Source organism: Trachypithecus francoisi, unplaced genomic scaffold, assembly GCF_009764315.1.
Source record: "Trachypithecus francoisi isolate TF-2019V2 unplaced genomic scaffold, Tfra_2.0 Lachesis_group3, whole genome shotgun sequence".
NCBI lineage: Eukaryota > Metazoa > Chordata > Mammalia > Primates > Cercopithecidae > Trachypithecus > Trachypithecus francoisi.
Window position 1 is genome coordinate 67,778,499 of NW_022681468.1, and position 17,406 is coordinate 67,795,904.

Genomic DNA, 17,406 nt, shown 5'->3' on the forward strand with positions numbered 1-17,406 from the left:
TAGAATGATGTGTGTGTATTTGTGTGTGCCTATGTGTGTGTCTGTGTGTGTCTGTATGTGTGTGTGTGTGTGTCTGTGTGTGTCTAGAGTTGTAGAATATCCAACATGAACCATCGGAAAGTATCAATTATTTTACAAATTTGTCATATCAGTGATAATTTTGAAGTAAAGAATTGCCTAAAATCACCAAAGACTGGATAAATATGTAATAATTGAATCAACTGTTTTTCAGTGTATCTGGCCATCTTAACAACCCGTGTCAATCTGATTTGAATTGTTCAATGATCAATAAGAAAAGCCAGAATGCCCTAATCTTTTCCATTTATTCTACATTATGTTAAAGCATTTAAAGTACTTAAAATTTAATAAGTGAATTCATACTAATGTGATAAAATTATTTTACTGTAATAATTTCCTACAGTTAGATTTATTGTTCTGGTGGGAAACATACATTAATCTTTAGAATATTGTTGACAAACAAGCATCAAATAAAATATGTTGGTTAAATAAAACAATGTCCTAGGTGTTGCAGTGTGCAGACTGACTATAATGAGCCAAGCTTCAAAAGCAGCTTTGGACCAGTTGCCCACTGTATAGGTGGTCTTCGGAAACAGAATTGCATACAAGCAACCAGTCTCTAAAATTACAAATAATCTATACTCCTAAATACACGAAATACCATTTGTAAATTGCCTTCCTCCATATAACAAAGACCCAAGTTATACAGACAGTCTGCTGAAATTGCTGTGGTGTTTGGTCCTTTATTGGAATGAGAAATGACATCCAAAGCCTTCTTAAGCATTTTCACAGCTTCCTATAATGATAAAAAAGCAGGGAGGGGGCAGGAAATGTTTCTTTCCACTATTGATTTAATATTACAGCCTTATATGTTAAAAGGAGCACAGAGCACACACCTCTACTCTTACTTTATCTGGGAACAAACAGACCTGGTGAAGTTACAGGTCTTGTCAGTACACTACAGGAAGATAATCCAGTTCAGAAGTCTTACCCTCATGAGTCCCACCCAGATGCCTATCCTACAAGCCAGTACTTAAGCAGGTTTACGGACATGGATCTTTGGAACTAAAATTTGTAAATTCCAAAGGCTATATTCAAGCTTAAGTCAGGCTTAAATTTATAAACTAGTTTATTGATAATTTCCTAATCATTTTTCTGAATGGAATACTGGGAAGCTACTAGGTAGTAAAAGATCTCCACTGATAATATCTAACATAATTTTCATCAATTTTTATTGTGTCCTGCTGTCCTCCTAATAGGGTATTGGCATCAAAAAAATAAACCACCTCCAAAACTCACCCATTTATTTATTCAAAATACTCAAAAGTCTCATTAATGAAAATGTTCAAAATAGTCAAAAGTTTCATTAATGAAAAAGTCTCAAATGAAAAACTCAAAAGTCTCATTAATGAAAAAGATAGAAATGCCATTTAATACTTAACTACTCCTTGTATATCTTTATATAGAAAGTCAAATAATTGTTACTGGCCATACCATCTTCTTAATTGTATTAAATTGCTAAAGAAACAATGAAATTTCACTTGGATATGCTAAGTGTCCCTTATGGCTTCTATCGAGCATTAGCTCTATATGTTTGCAAGTCACCCAGCATCCCTCCTTCTGTCCTCACTCTCAGCACATGACCTTGCCTAGAAAAAGTGGATTATTGTCTCAATTTCCCCCCTTTCTACTTTTCAACGAATCTATATGTTCATTCACTTTCACCTTTTTCTCTCCTGTCTTTGAATTGCTTTCTTTCTCATTCCTTGCAGGGCTAACTCCTCAAAAGCTGTCCTTGACCCCATCTTCTCCTGCCCCACCTGAGCAACCTATTACTTCCTTTCTCGTTTGGATTTCTGCCCCTTCACTGACTCCTTGAGTCCAAAAAACTTGTCTACTCAAGCCTTCCATCCCATTTAAATTAAAATCAACACAACTTCACTTCCTCCTGCTTCCCCCATCTCTCTCTCTTTCACTACTTTATGGTGTCATCTGAGGGACATCTGCAGAGGCTTGCAGATAAGTCATCTTTATAGTCTGCAGAAAGTACTGTGGCTGCTGTGTGGATAAAAGCTTGGAAGAGTACAACAATGCAGCTATATAATTCAAGAAAAATTTTTTAAATTATATGTTCCAAACCAGGATAATAGCCATAGAAATAAAGAAAGTGGATTTGAGAAATATCTAGGAAGTAGAACCAAGAGAATATACATATATATTAACATCACTATTTATTACTATATTTCTATAGTATATATAAATACTATGTATCACTATTACTAGAACCAAGAGAATATATATATATACTAACATCACTATTATATTAACATCACTATTTATTGGGTGGAAGAGGGTAGCTGATGGTGACATCAGGTATCCAGCTAAAGTCACAGGGGACAGCCTGGGAGGAGGAGATTAAAGTAAATATAAAAAAGCAGTCCTCAAAGAATACGGAGACCAAAAACTCCAAATGTGAAGAAAAGAGTAGACATGATCCATACTGAGAAACGATCACAGAATCTGCAGTAAGAAAGCCAATGAAGGCCGGGCACAGTGGCTCACACCTGTAATCCCAGCCCTTTGGGAGGCACAGGCAAGTGGATCTCCTAAGGTCAGGAGTTCAAGACCAGCCTGGCCAACATGGTGAAACCCCGTCTCTACTAAAAATACAAAAATTAGCTGGGCATAGTGGTACATGCCTATAATCCCAGCTAGTCAGGAGGCTGAGGCAGGAGAATTGCTTGAACCCAAGAGGCAGAGGTTGCAGTGAGCTGAAATTGTGCCACTGCACTCCCACCTGGGCGACTGAGCAAGACTGCATCTCAAAAAAAGAAAGAAAAAGAAAAAAAAAGCAAGTCAATGAAGCTAGCAAGAGTGCTTGATTCCAAACCAGAGGTGCATTCATTTTCTATCACTACAAGTCAAATTACTACACATTTAGCAAATGATAGTAACAAGCACTTATCACCTCACAGTTTCCACAGGTCAGGAGATTGGGCATGCCTTAACTGGGTCCTCTGCTCCAGGTCCTACAAAGCTGCTATCAATGTGTCAGTTGAGCTATTCTCCTCTGTAAACTCGACTGGGAGAATCAGCTTCCAAGCTCATTCACGTTGTTGGCAGACTTCATTTCCTTGAGACTCCAGGACTGAGAGCCCCAGCTTCTTCTTCTTTTTTTTTTTTTTTAATTTTTATTTTAAGTACCGGGGTACATATGCAGGATGCACAGGTTTGTTACATAGGTAAACGTGTGCCATGGTCGTTTGCTGCTCCTATCAACCCACCACCTAAGTATTAAGCCCACCATGCATTAGCTATTTTTCCTAATGCTCTGTCTCCCTCCACCCTTCTTCCCACAAGCCCCAGTGTGTGTTGTTCCCCTTTCTGTGTTCATGTGTTCTCACTGTTCAGTTCCCACTTATAACATGCAGGGTTTGGTTTTCTGTTCCTGCGCTAGTTTGCTGAGGATAATGGCTTTCAGCTCTGTCAATGTCCCTGCAAAGGACATGATCTCATTACTTTTTATGGCTGCATAGTATTCCATGGTGTATATGTACCACATTTTCTTTATCCGGTCTCTCATTGATGGGCATTTGAGTTGATTCCATATTTTTGTGTTTGTGAATAGTGCCACAAGGAACATACACACATATGTATCTTTGTAACAGAATGATTTTTATTCCTTTGGATATATACCCAGTAATGAGATTGCTGGGTCAAATGGTATTTCTGCCTCTAGGTCTTTGAGGAATCGCCAAACCATCTTACACAATGGTTGAAAAGTATAAAAGCATCCCTATTTCTCTGTAACCTTGCCAGCATCTGTTTCTTTACTTTTTAATAATCACCATTCTGACTGGTGTGATGCAAATAAAAACCACAAAAGAGATACCAGCTTGCTGGCTGTTGGCTGCACTCAGGTCCCAGCTGCCCACAGTTCCTCATCACATCACTCTCTCCACAGGAAGTCACAACAAGGCCAGCAGGAGAACCTCTCTCTCTTTACTCTGCTAAGAAGGAGGTCTTATATACTGCAACATAATTGATGGAGCAACACCCCACCAATTTTGCCATATTCTATTGGTTGGAAGCAAGTCACAGGTCCTGCACACACTCAAGGAAGGGGAGGAGGTAACATAGGGTATGATTTAAAATAATCTTAGAGGCCAGGCACGGTGGCTCACGCCTGTAATCCCAGCACTTTGGGAGGCCAAGGCGGGTGGATCACGAGGTCAGGAGATCGAGACCATCTTGGCGAACACGGTGAAATGCCATCTCTACTAAAAATACAAAAAAATTAGCCGGGCGTGGTGGCAGGCGCCTGTAGTCCCAGCTACTCGGGAGACTGAGGCAGGAGAATGGCGTGAACCCAGGAGGCAGAGCTTGCAGTGAGCTGAGATTGCGCCACTGCACTCCAGCCTGGGCGACAGAGCGAGACTCCGTCTCAAAAAAAAAAAAAAAAAAGAATAATCTTAGAGTGTGTCTACCAAATGACTCCAATGATCAGTAATTCAACATTCTTGCCACATGCAAAATATGTTCCTCCATTCCAAGGTCCCCCAAAGTCTCAGTTCATTATTGCATCAGCTCAACATCTAAAATTTCATCATTTAAAGCAGGTCCAAGTCTAGATGAGGCATTCAAGTAAAATCCACCAGGTCCCACTCCTGGGGCACAATTCCTCTCCATCTGTGAACTTGTGAAATTAAAGAGACAAGGTGTCTGTCCCCAAAACACCCAACATACAATGGTGAGATAGGCATAGAATAATATCCACAAATATTCTGGTTTAAAAGGGGAAAATGGAAGATTAAAATGAGCCACTGGTCCATGCAGTTCTGAAACACATTTGGGCAAGTGCTCAGTCTCTTGATTAGATTTCAAAACATTTATGGCCCTTAGTATCATCCTGTGAGTTCTTAGTCTTGCCTTCTGGGTCCTTATTCCTTCTTTATAAAAGGTTCTACATATTTACACCTGAGTTGTTTTATTAACCTACTTCCTGCCAGAATGATTTTGAGGTCTGACAGCCTTCTTTCGTTTTGTACTCTGTCTGTTTGAGTCCAAATTATCAGTGTTTATAAAGAAATAATTCTCTTAAAAACTTTGAGGATCTTCCATGGATTTCACAGGGATTCACTTCATTAGACAAAAGCCACATCCACTATTTTCAAGAAAATTCCTTCTCTACTTTGGCCTCCTGCTGAGATGTCTGAGGGGCAATGCCCTTAAGCTTCTAGAGATCCTCTGGTTTGGTTAAGAAGATTTGTAAGGCATGTCCTTAATCTCTTGAAAGGAAAGAGAACTAGTGTGACTGAATACTCTGCCCTCATGATCCTTCTAAGATCTTAGCAAAGTGCTGTCCAGCCACACCTTGTCCTTTTCTCTTGACAGTGAATTTTATCCTCTTTTGCCATCTGGAGAAGTTGAAAATTTTCCACATAAGCAAGTCCTGGTTTATTTTGTTTAACAGTTCTTATCTCTCCTTTCTCACACTTTACTATTAGAAGCAAAAAGAAAGCTGGCAGCACTGTCAACACCTTGCTTGGAAATTATCTTAGTTGTGTATCCAGGCTCTGAGTTATTAGTTCTGCTTTCCATACAACTATATGAGAAAATTTTACTAAGCTCTGAACCGCTAAATAAAAATAATAATATGTTGCTCATTTGCTTCAGAGTCCTCAATGCTAGTGTCTTTAAAATCCAGGTATCTACTAACAGTCTGTTTGAGGTGATTGAAGCTTTTTCTGTCATGTTCCTCAAAATTCTTTCAGCCTCTGCCCACTGCTTGATTCCAAAGCTGCTCCTACATTTGTAGGTATTTGTTATAGCAGCACTCCATCTGTATTATTTTCTTATTGCTGCAAAAAATAAAAAATACCACAAACTGAACGCTTTAAAACAACACACATTTCTTATCTCACAGTTTCCAGGGGGCCAGGAGTGTGGGCATACCTTAGCTGAGTCCTTTGCTTAGGGTTTCCCAGGCTTCAGTCAAGGTGTCAACTGTGCTACATTCTCATCTGAAAACTTCTTTTCTCTTCTTTTAAGCTCATTCTGATTGTTGGTGGGTTTCATTTTCTTACGGCTGCATGACTGAGGGTACAGGCTTCTTATTGGCTATTGGCTGAAGATTGTCCTGAGGTCCATGAGGCCACAGCAGTTCCCCGCCATGATACCCTCTCCACAAGCAGTTCATAGTATAATTCTTTGCTTTTTTTTTAAGGCCAGGAAGGGAATTTCTCTCTCCAGTCTACTACATAACGTAATATAATCATGGACGTGACATCCCATCATCTTTCCCATACTCTGTTGGTTAGAAGCAAGTCACAGGTTCCACTCACACTCAAGGTCACAGAAGGGCACAACTTGTTGAGGGTCACCTTATCACGTGTTCATCACAAGAGGAAAGAAACTAGATTGTGGTGAGCAGCAGAATGAGTGGAAAGTCAGGAAATGAAGACAAGGGATATAAACAATTTTGCAAGATTTGGTTGTGCCAAAGTAAAGAGAAAAAAGCCAGTAACTGGAGAGGTCAAGAGAGCAAAAATAAAAGTTTTTTAGTTTTCAAACTAAAGGTAGTTTCTCATGATTAAATGCTTATGAAATGAAGCCTATAAAGTCTTAAAATGCCCAGGGAGAAAAAAATAGGAATAATAATGGCTAATGTTTATTAAATGTGTGTCATGTACTAGATATTAAAGCATTAAATAATCTTTCAAAGAAGACATCCTTATGATCTTTAGACAAACTCTTTCACTAAATAGAAAAGAAGAAATACTCTCCAAATAATCTTATAAGATCAATACTCAAATCCCACAAAACCAATCTCACTCATAATACAGACACAAAGATCCTCACAAGCAACTCAAATTTAGCAATGCCTACAAAATGATTATATATTCTGATCAAGTTGGTTTAACCCAGGAATACATGGTTGGTCTAACAGTAAACAATGTCATAGATTACTTAATTTCATATGTGACATATAATCTGCTACATTAATGTATTAAAGGATAAAAATATAATAATTGTTTCAATACCTGATGAAAAATAATGTGATAAAATTCAAAATGGAAACAGAAAGGTTATTTACCTTTACTTTGTTTAAATTATCTACAAAAATCAATCCCAAACTTCATTCTTAGTGGGGTAAACTTCCTTTAAAATTTGGAAGAAAATAAGGGTGTCTTTGTCACTACTTTTAGTCAGTATTGTCTTGGAGTTTCTAGCCAGCACAGTTAGACAAGTTAAGAAACAGAATACATAAAAAGAAAGGAAAAAAACAAAACTATTATTATTTATAGATGACATACTTTCCTAGTTTTGAACCCAAAAGAACAGACCTAAACATTTTCAGAAATAAGCAAGTTCAGCAAGGTGGTCAGCTAGTAGATAAGTATTCAAAAATCAGTTTCATTTCTACAAGCCATCAGCAAACAGAACATTTTTTAAAAAGATACCTTTTATAATAGCAGCAAAAACTATGGGAAAAAAATCTAGAAAACTAGGAAACTTTTAGCAATGAATATGTAAAATCTATTTGAAAGAAAAAGTGAAATAAATGGGGAGATACATCATTATGACCATAAACTAAAGACTTCAATATCATAAAGATATCAGTTCTCCCTAAAATAATCTAAAGATTCAAAATTTCAAGAGAGTTTTTAATGGACCTTGGGCAAGCTAAATTTAACACATATATGGCAGAGTAAATGCTGAAGAGTAACCAGGAGTTTCCTAGAGAAGAATATGGTGTGGGGACTTGCTCCACCAGATATCAATAATTTCAATGAGGTTATAGCAATTAAGACATTGTACTACTGGGCCAGTAATAGAAAAATTGACAAAAGGAACAGAATAGAGAACCTAAAATAGCACATGATCCACACATATGTGAAAACTTGTAATAAGATAGATGTAGCACTGCAGATTTTTGGGTTAAGAAGAACATTTCAATAAATGATACTGAAACATTTAAATACCCATATGGAGAAAACTGAAATTTTATCACTCTCTCATGCTAAAAAAGAATAATCTTAAGATAGAGTAAGGTCTTAAATGGAAAAAGAAAAACTTAAACTTTCCAAAGAAAATAGGGAAGAATATCTTGACCTTGGAGTAGAAAAGGGCTTCTTAAACAAGATATTTTTAAAGATGCCCTGATGACAAATTTTAAAATAGACATATTCAACTACATTAAACTTCAGAAGTTCTGTTCATCAGAAGACACCATAGAAACAAAAGACAAGCCACAAACTGTAAGAAGATACTCAGCACACAATCAAGGATTAGTATACAGAATTTATATCTTAAATACCTAAAATCAATAAGAACAAGAGAAATGAAAAATGTGTGTAGCAAATTGATAGAACAGGAAATATGAGTGGCTTATAAACATAAAAAGATTCTCAACCTGATGCTCAAATTGAGAAGTGTGAATTAAGACCACGAGACATCAATTTTTATCCACCAAATTGGCAAAAATAAAGCCTAACAATATCAATTACTACAAAAGATGCAGATCAACAGGAACGGGAATATACCTACACTTCAGGTGGGAGAATAAATTGGTACCACCCTATGAAACAATGCGTCATTTCCTTGAAAGTTAAACATTCACATTCTCTACATACCACCAATTGCACTTCTTGAAATATATCCTGGAAAACTACTCCACACGCTGACTGAATACATGAAAAAGAATATTTAGGGCAGCCCTGCTCTTAAAAGGGGGCAATAAAAAAAGAGAGAAAATAACCCAAATGTTAATTCACAGAAAAATAAATAAATAGTATGACTTAATTTTGTGAAAAATATTTAAAGTGGTATACTAAGCACAGTATACACACTTCATTAATAGGTTTAGTGAACACTACTCAGAGGACTTTTCACCTTGGTTCTCTTGGCCTTCATTTGAACTTTTGCTAATAGAGCATACATGGTCATCTCAGGTCTATTCCAGCTGATTCCGTCCAAGACCTCAATGGCCTTGTCATGGTTTTCACAAAATGAATAAATGAGGGCTTGCTGTATAGGACTCAACTTAATGAGACCTAAAAGGGAAGGAAAGTTTATCAATATCTTTGCCAAGTATCAAGGATTTTGAATATAATTATTCTAAGGGAGTAATTCAATAATTTGTCTTTATAATATGAATTAACAAATCAACAAATTATAAATTATACTAAGATCTATTTACTACCAGTAACCAACAAGACATTCCAATTACAAACAAAAAATAGAAAAATTGTAAGCTTAATATTTCCCATAAAAATCTCTCTCACAAAATTAACTGCTATGAGTCATTTTACTAATTGGCAATGTACGTATAAAACTAAAGTTTCAAAATCTAATTTGATTTTCAATTGGATCCTCCATGCTATTTATACATAACTATTGCAAAATAGCATAAAAATTTTAAATACTGAAGTATTTCTTAAAAGTTATAATTAATTATATTTACCTTTGTCCATTTCTGCTACTTGATAAATAGTAAACTTTGCAAGATCATAACATTTCATCATAAGAAGATATTGTCCTCTGGAAGAAATAATCGATTTTGACTCCAAGCAGCTAAAAATAAACTTTCTAAAATAAAGTTTCTTATAATCAGTTACTTAAAATTTTACAATATATTTATTCTTATTTACTTATGTATGCATTAAAAAAGTGAAAATTATAGACATTTTGTATAATCTAAATACATCAATTAGCATAGTGATGTGATGAGGAAACTTAGGAAATGTAATGCTGAAAGAAAAATACCCAAATCTCTTTTTGTAATTATCTGTATTTAAAATGTTATACTTTTTGCCAAGAAATCATTAAAAGATAAAGTTCAAGGCATATACAAGGAAGGAGGTATTTACATAAATTGCTAAAATGTGGTTCAAGGACAAAGCAAGCCCTTATCAGTAAAGCATTGTCTCATTCCATTTTCCCAGGTCTATAAATCCTTAAAAGATTATATTTTTGATAGTGATAACTCATAACTTGCAAAGGATATCTTTATAGAAAGTTCTACTACATTTGAAATACTGCATGGAAGTAGGCAGTACCTGTAGAAATGGTATAAAATTCAATATGTCATTTCTTTTCACTGAATTAGTGGAGGTTTATGTATGGTACACATGCTTATGTTTGATTGTGGACATAGTCAAAACAATTGTTCAAAATATGTTATCTTACTCTTATGAGATATGTAATAACTATATGACTAGTTGCTTAAAAAGGTCTCAAAGAATATAAACACTAAACAGGTATATTTTGATGCAAAGGTAGAGCAAAGGGAAAAATCTGGTTATCTTATGTAATAAACGATCTTAAAGTTTAACAAACTGGCTTGCTGGTGGGGAAATGGCAATTACTGGGAGATTAAATGTAAAATGGGGAGTCTGAAAGGTTCAAGAGGGAACTGAAGATCGCCATTCAATTTCTCTGATGCTAAGTTATCCCAGGAAAAATTCAGTTTCTATGCTCATACCTTCTTATGTATAATTGGATTCCATCTGGCTGAAGGTGGATAGCACGAGACAATTCATTTACTGCCTTTTTCAATTTATGCAACTGTTGAGTGATAAACAGAAACTTAGCTCCTAATAATACCAGTTGCTTCCTTTCTGATATTTATCCTCTCTCGCCCTTTCTACAGAAATTTTGCAGGTACATCTCCTAACATACATGTTTTTCTTAAGACTCAACAAAGCAAATAGGTTACAGAGAAGTGAAAAGAAAAATTTATGATACACTCTTAGTTTTTAAAAATATCTATCTTTAATTTTGAATAATAATTATACATATCCACATATACTATTTCACACAAATGTGATTATATAATACATTCTGGATTGTGTGCCTGTTTGTGTTCTCTTTTATCATTTAGCTTTCAGTTTTTCTCCCTCAACCCTAACAACTTTTTCAGTTAACCCGATCCATCTTAATCAAGTAGCATGCAGGCCAGGCTCGGGCCTCTAATTCCAGCACTTTGGGAGGCTGAGACAGGAGAATCGCTTGATGAGGCCAGGAGGTCAAGACCAGCCTGGTCAACATAGCGAGACCCCGTCTAGACAAAAACAATAATAAGAATAAAGACTAAGAAATAAAGTAGCATGCAAAGGAGGGTAAGATAAAAAAGAACAGGCCTGCACAAAAATTAAGTAAATGAATGAATATAACAAAATAAAAAAATGATGAAAAGTAATCTGTTTAACATCAATATATAATGAAAAGTAAACATTAATCATTCCCTTAATACTGGTCACAGAAACTGAATTTGTACAAATTTGGGGACAAAATCAACTACCATTGGAAATATTGACAACAGAGCACTCTGCAGACCAGAGCGAAATTAACCTGGGACAACCAACCAATCCTTTTATTGTTATCGCACAATGATGCAAAGAAGCAAATGTACAAAACTAATTTGTGCATGGAAGCAGCAGTACCTGTAGAGATGGTAAACATGTTTGGAGGAAATGGTGGATGGACTCAAAAGAGGGAACAGAAAAGGAGGAAGTTTGAAATTTGTTAAAACAAATCGGAAAATTTCTGTGGAACTTCAGGCCTGCTGCTTCCTAAGCTAACACTATTCAGGATGGTGTAATTAGTAAATTATATAGTCATATGTCCACATTGCTACACCTATTCTACCAACCATACATGTCTATGCATTGAGGAAACCCTGACTTAAGACAAATGGAGGCACATTCTCAGATCTCTACAAGTTTCCCTGTGGTCCAGAGACATTAGACCACTACCAGGCAACCTTAGATTAGATTTACCCTGGAGGATGAACCCACATAATGGGAGTATGTATTCTTATACATACATACACTAGGGTTTATTTACAATTGTTTTATTTACATGGAATTGTATTGTACACACTTCACATTCTTTTGTGAGCCCTACTTTTGTAACTCAAAAATATCTCATGGAAACCCTTCCAAGTCAGCTAGCATAGTTCTATTATTCTTGTCACCATCTCTGTTACATTCTATGGTGTGAATGCACCACAAAGTATTCAATCATTACGGCATAGAGATTTTTGCCTCTCAGAACAGCCTTTGACTATATCCTTACACCTTGCTATCAGGCTAGTGTTTTGATTTCTCTATGTGCTCAGGGAAACTCCAACTTCCACAGATGGTCTTGGCTTCATCAACAGGGTTAGGTTAAGCAAAAGAACCACACGCTATGAGTATGTCCATCCTTTCCCCGACAGAGTCAAGAGCTAACATGACCTAATGGCAACACTGAACCTGCCCTGGGTCCCCACCTCCATCATCAGCAGAGTAAGGACTTTGAATGGGATTCTAGTCACACTGAGTCCTGAGACGTAGACAATGGAGGGCAGAGCCTCCAGGCAATCCTCCATGGACATATAGTATGAGCCAGGAATAAACCTTTGTTTTAATACAGTAATTTTGAAGGTTTTTTTTTTTTTTTTAACCCCAGCGTAGCCTAGTTTATCCTGGCTGAAACCAGCATAGACAGGAGACAAAGGTAGAAAGGCAATTAGGAGATGGTTCCTGTGGGGTCTTTCAGATCTTTGGCTTTTGTAGAATTTAGCTTTTATTCTAAACACAAGGGAAGCTATTGAAGGGCTTCAGCAAAGAAATGAAATAATCTGACATGTTTTGGCAAGATCACTGTGGCTGCTATTTGAAAATCCTGGTGAGAAGCTAGTATTTGGACAGGGCAGTTAGAGGTGAAGTGGTGGAAATGCGTGTCTACTTTGAAGGGTAGAGACAAAAGTTATAGCGTTATCTCTGAAAATCAGATCTGGCTGGAATTGGAGAGGATTTTTCCTATTTATTGTGCTGTTTTAATTTGTCACAGCTGGGAAATAAAACATTTATTTTTAATTTAAACAACTTATAAAAATTAAACAAAGTTAAAGGGAAGTATGAATGGTCAGTATCCCATTCTATGGATGGATCCCATTGTATAAATCTACCTACTCACCTGTATGTCCACACACACACACACACACACACACACACAAAACACTGGACCATAGACTCAAATTGTTTATAGCAGCTATCCCTAGAGAATAAAATTATAGATGATAGCTTTTAGTTTATTCTTATTTGCATGCATATATTACCTGCAATAAGTATATAATGCTTTTGTAATAAAGAAAAAAAGGTATTATTTTCAAAAGTGAAAGACATAAAAATGCACACCTTGAAAGTAGAGGCTTTATAAATGAGTAATTAGAGTTAACTATCAGCTTAACACATTGTTTATAAATGCATTAGCCCCTACAATTATCTAACTATGTATATATATTAAAATTATGTTGAACAAATATCCAGAAAATTAAAGTTTTTTAAAAAAGAAAATGAAGGTTCTCAAGCCTTAAATACCTTAAAATAGGTTTCTGCTCGACAAAGATAGCTTTGAATACATAAAGGATCAATTCTAATAGCCTCAGAAAATTGCCAAATGGCTTCCGTGTAGTTATCCAGGTGTAGCAGATGTATGAGGCCAATATTTACATAAGCCAAAGTAGTAGTTCTAAAAAAAAAATGAGAAAGTGAAATCTTATTAAACATTTTTCATTATTCCAAATGTTCTCCAATTAGGAATAAACTGAATGAAATAGATGCATCTGTACTCATCAGAGTATTTTTTTAATGTTTTACAAAGGAAAGTAAATTAGATAGCTGCTCTCTGTGAAAAACTATAAATACCTTTATAAAACCCTTAGTAGGGAATTAATGTTTTTAGGGTCTGAGCTAGGAACAGAACTCCTGAAGTCTCCTAGACTTTTAGCAAAACTTTACTCTTCTTTGATTTACCTTCCCATTATCTTGAGTCACAAGCTTACTTCTTCTCAACTAAAGAGTCTTTACCTCAGGTTATGTTCTATTGGCCATGAGTGACAGTGAGAAACAGTCATATTCAAGGGTTTGGTGGCTTGGGGTTAAAATCCTCTCCACATATATATTAACACAGCTTTTCTGTATCAAATAAATGTTATTTATCTCTCTTAGAATCAAATGATTTTCAGTAGAGAAATAACCTTACAAATTATCATGTTTGATGCCACTATTTCAAAATGAGAAAACCACCCATCTAATAATCCAGTCTGACAGAATCCCTGACCCCTTGCCTAGACACCAAAGTTCCTACTTCCTGTTTTCTGTCTCTTTGAAACTGACACTCTTTTCTTTTTCTTTCTGGCTCAAAAATGTCCAAAAGAAAACCACTGTGGTCATTATGGAGTCATGCTCCATGAATTTCCTGTGTCAAGTTCAAAGTTTACCTTGGATAGATTAAGTAAACCGTCTGCTGGTTGGCAAGGAATTGGCATGATTAGTTACTCTTTCTGACACCTTCCCTTTTTGCAAATGCTTCATTGGAAGAAAGGGGAAATTTTAATTAAATTCTGTGATTTACAGTTTGACTTTCTGACTAGTGCACTTAACTTTCAGTCTATATTTCTTCCTGAACCTATGGTCTACATGGTATTAGTGTTTTTATTTTGTACTAAACAAAATAAAGCCAGAAGTTCTAAATAGAAAGTTGCCTTCCATTGAGTTGTATGTTGTCCATAGCAATCATATACCAAGCAGAATTTTTTTTATTATTTTAAAACTTAATGACAGTTTTCCACGAAGTTAATTTCAAAAAGCTCTAGCCTGGGCATCTCCAGAATCCTCAATAGTATTGATTCCTTATCCATGGATTTAACTTCTGTCAAACCCATTTAACTTCTAAAATTTGCAAAAACACCTGAGGCAAACAGATGTTGAGAACAGGTTTTATTTCAGAAGCAATCTTGTTTTTAGAAGTAGCATTCTAATTCTAGGATGACTTTGTAAGTGTCGCATTTTTTCTAGGTTATCAATGAGGGGAAAGAAACTTTTTCTCCCATTTTAGGTTTTCAATTTTTTACAAAAGTGAAATCAATAAATATGAAAAGGAAAACGTACCTTTCTAGAGAAATAACAGCTTCAAAGTCACAAATTGCCAGCAACCAAAGTTTTAGATGTGCATAGACTATTCCCCGATGTAGAAAACAACCAAGATTCTCATAGCCATCATTTATGAGTGCTTAAAAATTAAAAAAATGTATTTCATTCAGGTTCTAAAATAACCATATGTAAATTATATTTTAGTCTGTAACCTTCCTATTGCTTATTCTCATTTTTTTTTTTTTTTTTTTTTTTTTTTTTTGAGGCGGAGTCTCGCTCTGTCGCCCGGACTGGAGTGCAGTGGCCAGATCTCAGCTCACTGCAAGCTCCGCCTCCCGAGTTTACGCCATTCTCCTGCCTCAGCCTCCTGAGTAGCTGGGACTACAGGCGCCCGCCACCTCGCCCGGCTAGTTTTTGTATTTTTAGTAGAGACGGGGTTTCACCGTGTTAGCCAGGATGGTCTCGATCTCCTGACCTCGTGATCCACCCGTCTCGGCCTCCCAAAGTGCTGGGATTACAGGCTCATTTTTTAACATTATATAAAATAGAAACATATCTATGATGAGTGTACTTGTTTGGTAAGTTAAATAATAGTATTGTACATTAAAATGTATTTATTAGTAACAATGTGGCAATTGTGGTTCACAAACTCATTGGAGCTGAACTAAACCCTGATCGGAATATAGCATAGTCCACTCACTGTATAGGTGAGGAGATTAAAGTCCAAAGGGGGTAAGTACATTGACCATGGTCATGATATGACAGTCAATGGCAAAGACTGGCCTAGAATCCAACTCCAGTCAAAAGGGTGCCATGACCCTTGATGGCCTGATTTTATCAGGAAGCCATCGTTACTGGCCAAGAACAGGCTTGGTTACTAGTCCTGAAGGCAGAAAGCAGAGGTCAGGCTTACACACAAACCAGGATGGACAAGCAAAGAGGCTACACCAAGGCAAGCAGAGCTTGGAGGTAAGGCAGATGGCTTGACTATGCACATCCCAAATAACACCTATCCGGGATGCACATCCCAAATAATGGAAGGGAGAAAAAGAACCTCCTCTCAGTACTCTAGGTGTGTGACTCTCATCAATAACCAGTCTAGAGGTCATCTCATGTCTCTCGCCTACTGATTGCCCCTTCACTTTCAAAACATGTTACTGAATTAGATGGGGTTTCCACAAGTTTTGCCACATATCTTTAAAGCTTCTCATGCCATTCTGCCTTAAGATGGAAAGTTTTGCCAAAATGTGCATAATGTTTACGGTCTAGGACAAAAATATTCACAGTACTGAATTTAGGGAAGTATAGTTAGTGTCAGCAATGATCATACAGATTAAGTAAATACAGTCATGCACCACTTAACGGTAGGGATATGTTCTGAGAAATGCATTATTAGGGGATTTCTTTATTGTGCAAACATCATAGAGTGTACTTTCACAAACCTAGATGGTATATGTTATATATGTATATACATATATCAGGTTTACCCATAGTATACATTTTTGACTGAAACATCATTATGCGGCACATGACTGGTATCACTTGAAGAAAATCTAACTGCTCAGTTCACGGTATGATTGGCTAGCAATTAAAAAATCAGCTACAGTTTGGGTGGTTGCTCTTAACAAATAATAATAATTAAAAAAAGATTCTTAAGAAAAAAGGAAAAAAATATTATTTAACCTCTCTGTGCTGTGGCTTTCTCATCAGTAAAATGTGAATGAAAATAGTACCGAGCTCCTAGCATTACTCTAAATATTGAGATACTTCTTATTTGGCACTTTAAACAGCACTTTGCAAATAGCAAAATGCCCAATAAATGTTAGATATCATTATTATTATTATTATTATTATTATTATTTTTAGCTTAGCAAAATATCTTGAGAGTCCTTTTTTGTTGTGGGCGATAAAACTCCTTGGGCTATCTGGTAGGAAAGGATTGAGGCTGAAATCAAGTTTGTCTGCTCTGGATAATTAAATAATAGGAATTTTGTTCAATTATTGTGATAGCCTAGAAGTGGGGAGAGGAGGGCATGAGAAGCCCAAAACTTGTATAAGAGGGAAATATAAGAAAGAAGCCTTTAGAGGAAGACCAGAGAGAAAGGGATTTGGCCAGTGGCAGATGGATAGGGCTGACAGAGTCAGATTAAACTTCTAAAAATGGGGGTGGTTTGATCTTCAAATTTAAGTTACCTGTGCTAAATTTATCTTCTGAACCCTAAAGCATTCAGTAACAGATTCGTAGACACAACATGTTTGTGTTGATGTTATACTGGGGAATGAAGGATAGACCTGGGAAAAAGTAAAGCCAAGAGAACAGTATCCACAGAAGTGAGGGTGAGCAAAGATGGAGAATTCAGCCAAAAGCTGAAACTGGACTCAAAGATAACAAAAGAATTAGACAGAAATCCTCAGGCCCCTTTCCCAGTAATCCTTGGAAATAGAGGGGAGGACACTAGACTCC

At 36.3% G+C, this 17,406-nt stretch overlaps 1 protein-coding gene across 1 annotated transcript in view; it reads right to left on the bottom strand.

Moving 5' to 3' along the window:
• The window catches only part of LOC117069790 (tetratricopeptide repeat protein 6-like), a 63,764-nt gene that overhangs the window by 37,073 nt on the left and 9,285 nt on the right, over window positions 1-17,406 (bottom strand). Inside the window, exons 3-8 of the mRNA XM_033188221.1 lie at window positions 14,961-15,081; window positions 13,389-13,539; window positions 10,505-10,587; window positions 9,485-9,561; window positions 8,914-9,074; window positions 680-814 (exon numbers count right to left, since the gene is read on the bottom strand). Of these exons, the coding sequence (XP_033044112.1) occupies window positions 680-814; window positions 8,914-9,074; window positions 9,485-9,561; window positions 10,505-10,587; window positions 13,389-13,539; window positions 14,961-15,081 (728 nt within the window). The remainder of the gene's footprint in view (window positions 1-679; window positions 815-8,913; window positions 9,075-9,484; window positions 9,562-10,504; window positions 10,588-13,388; window positions 13,540-14,960; window positions 15,082-17,406) is intronic.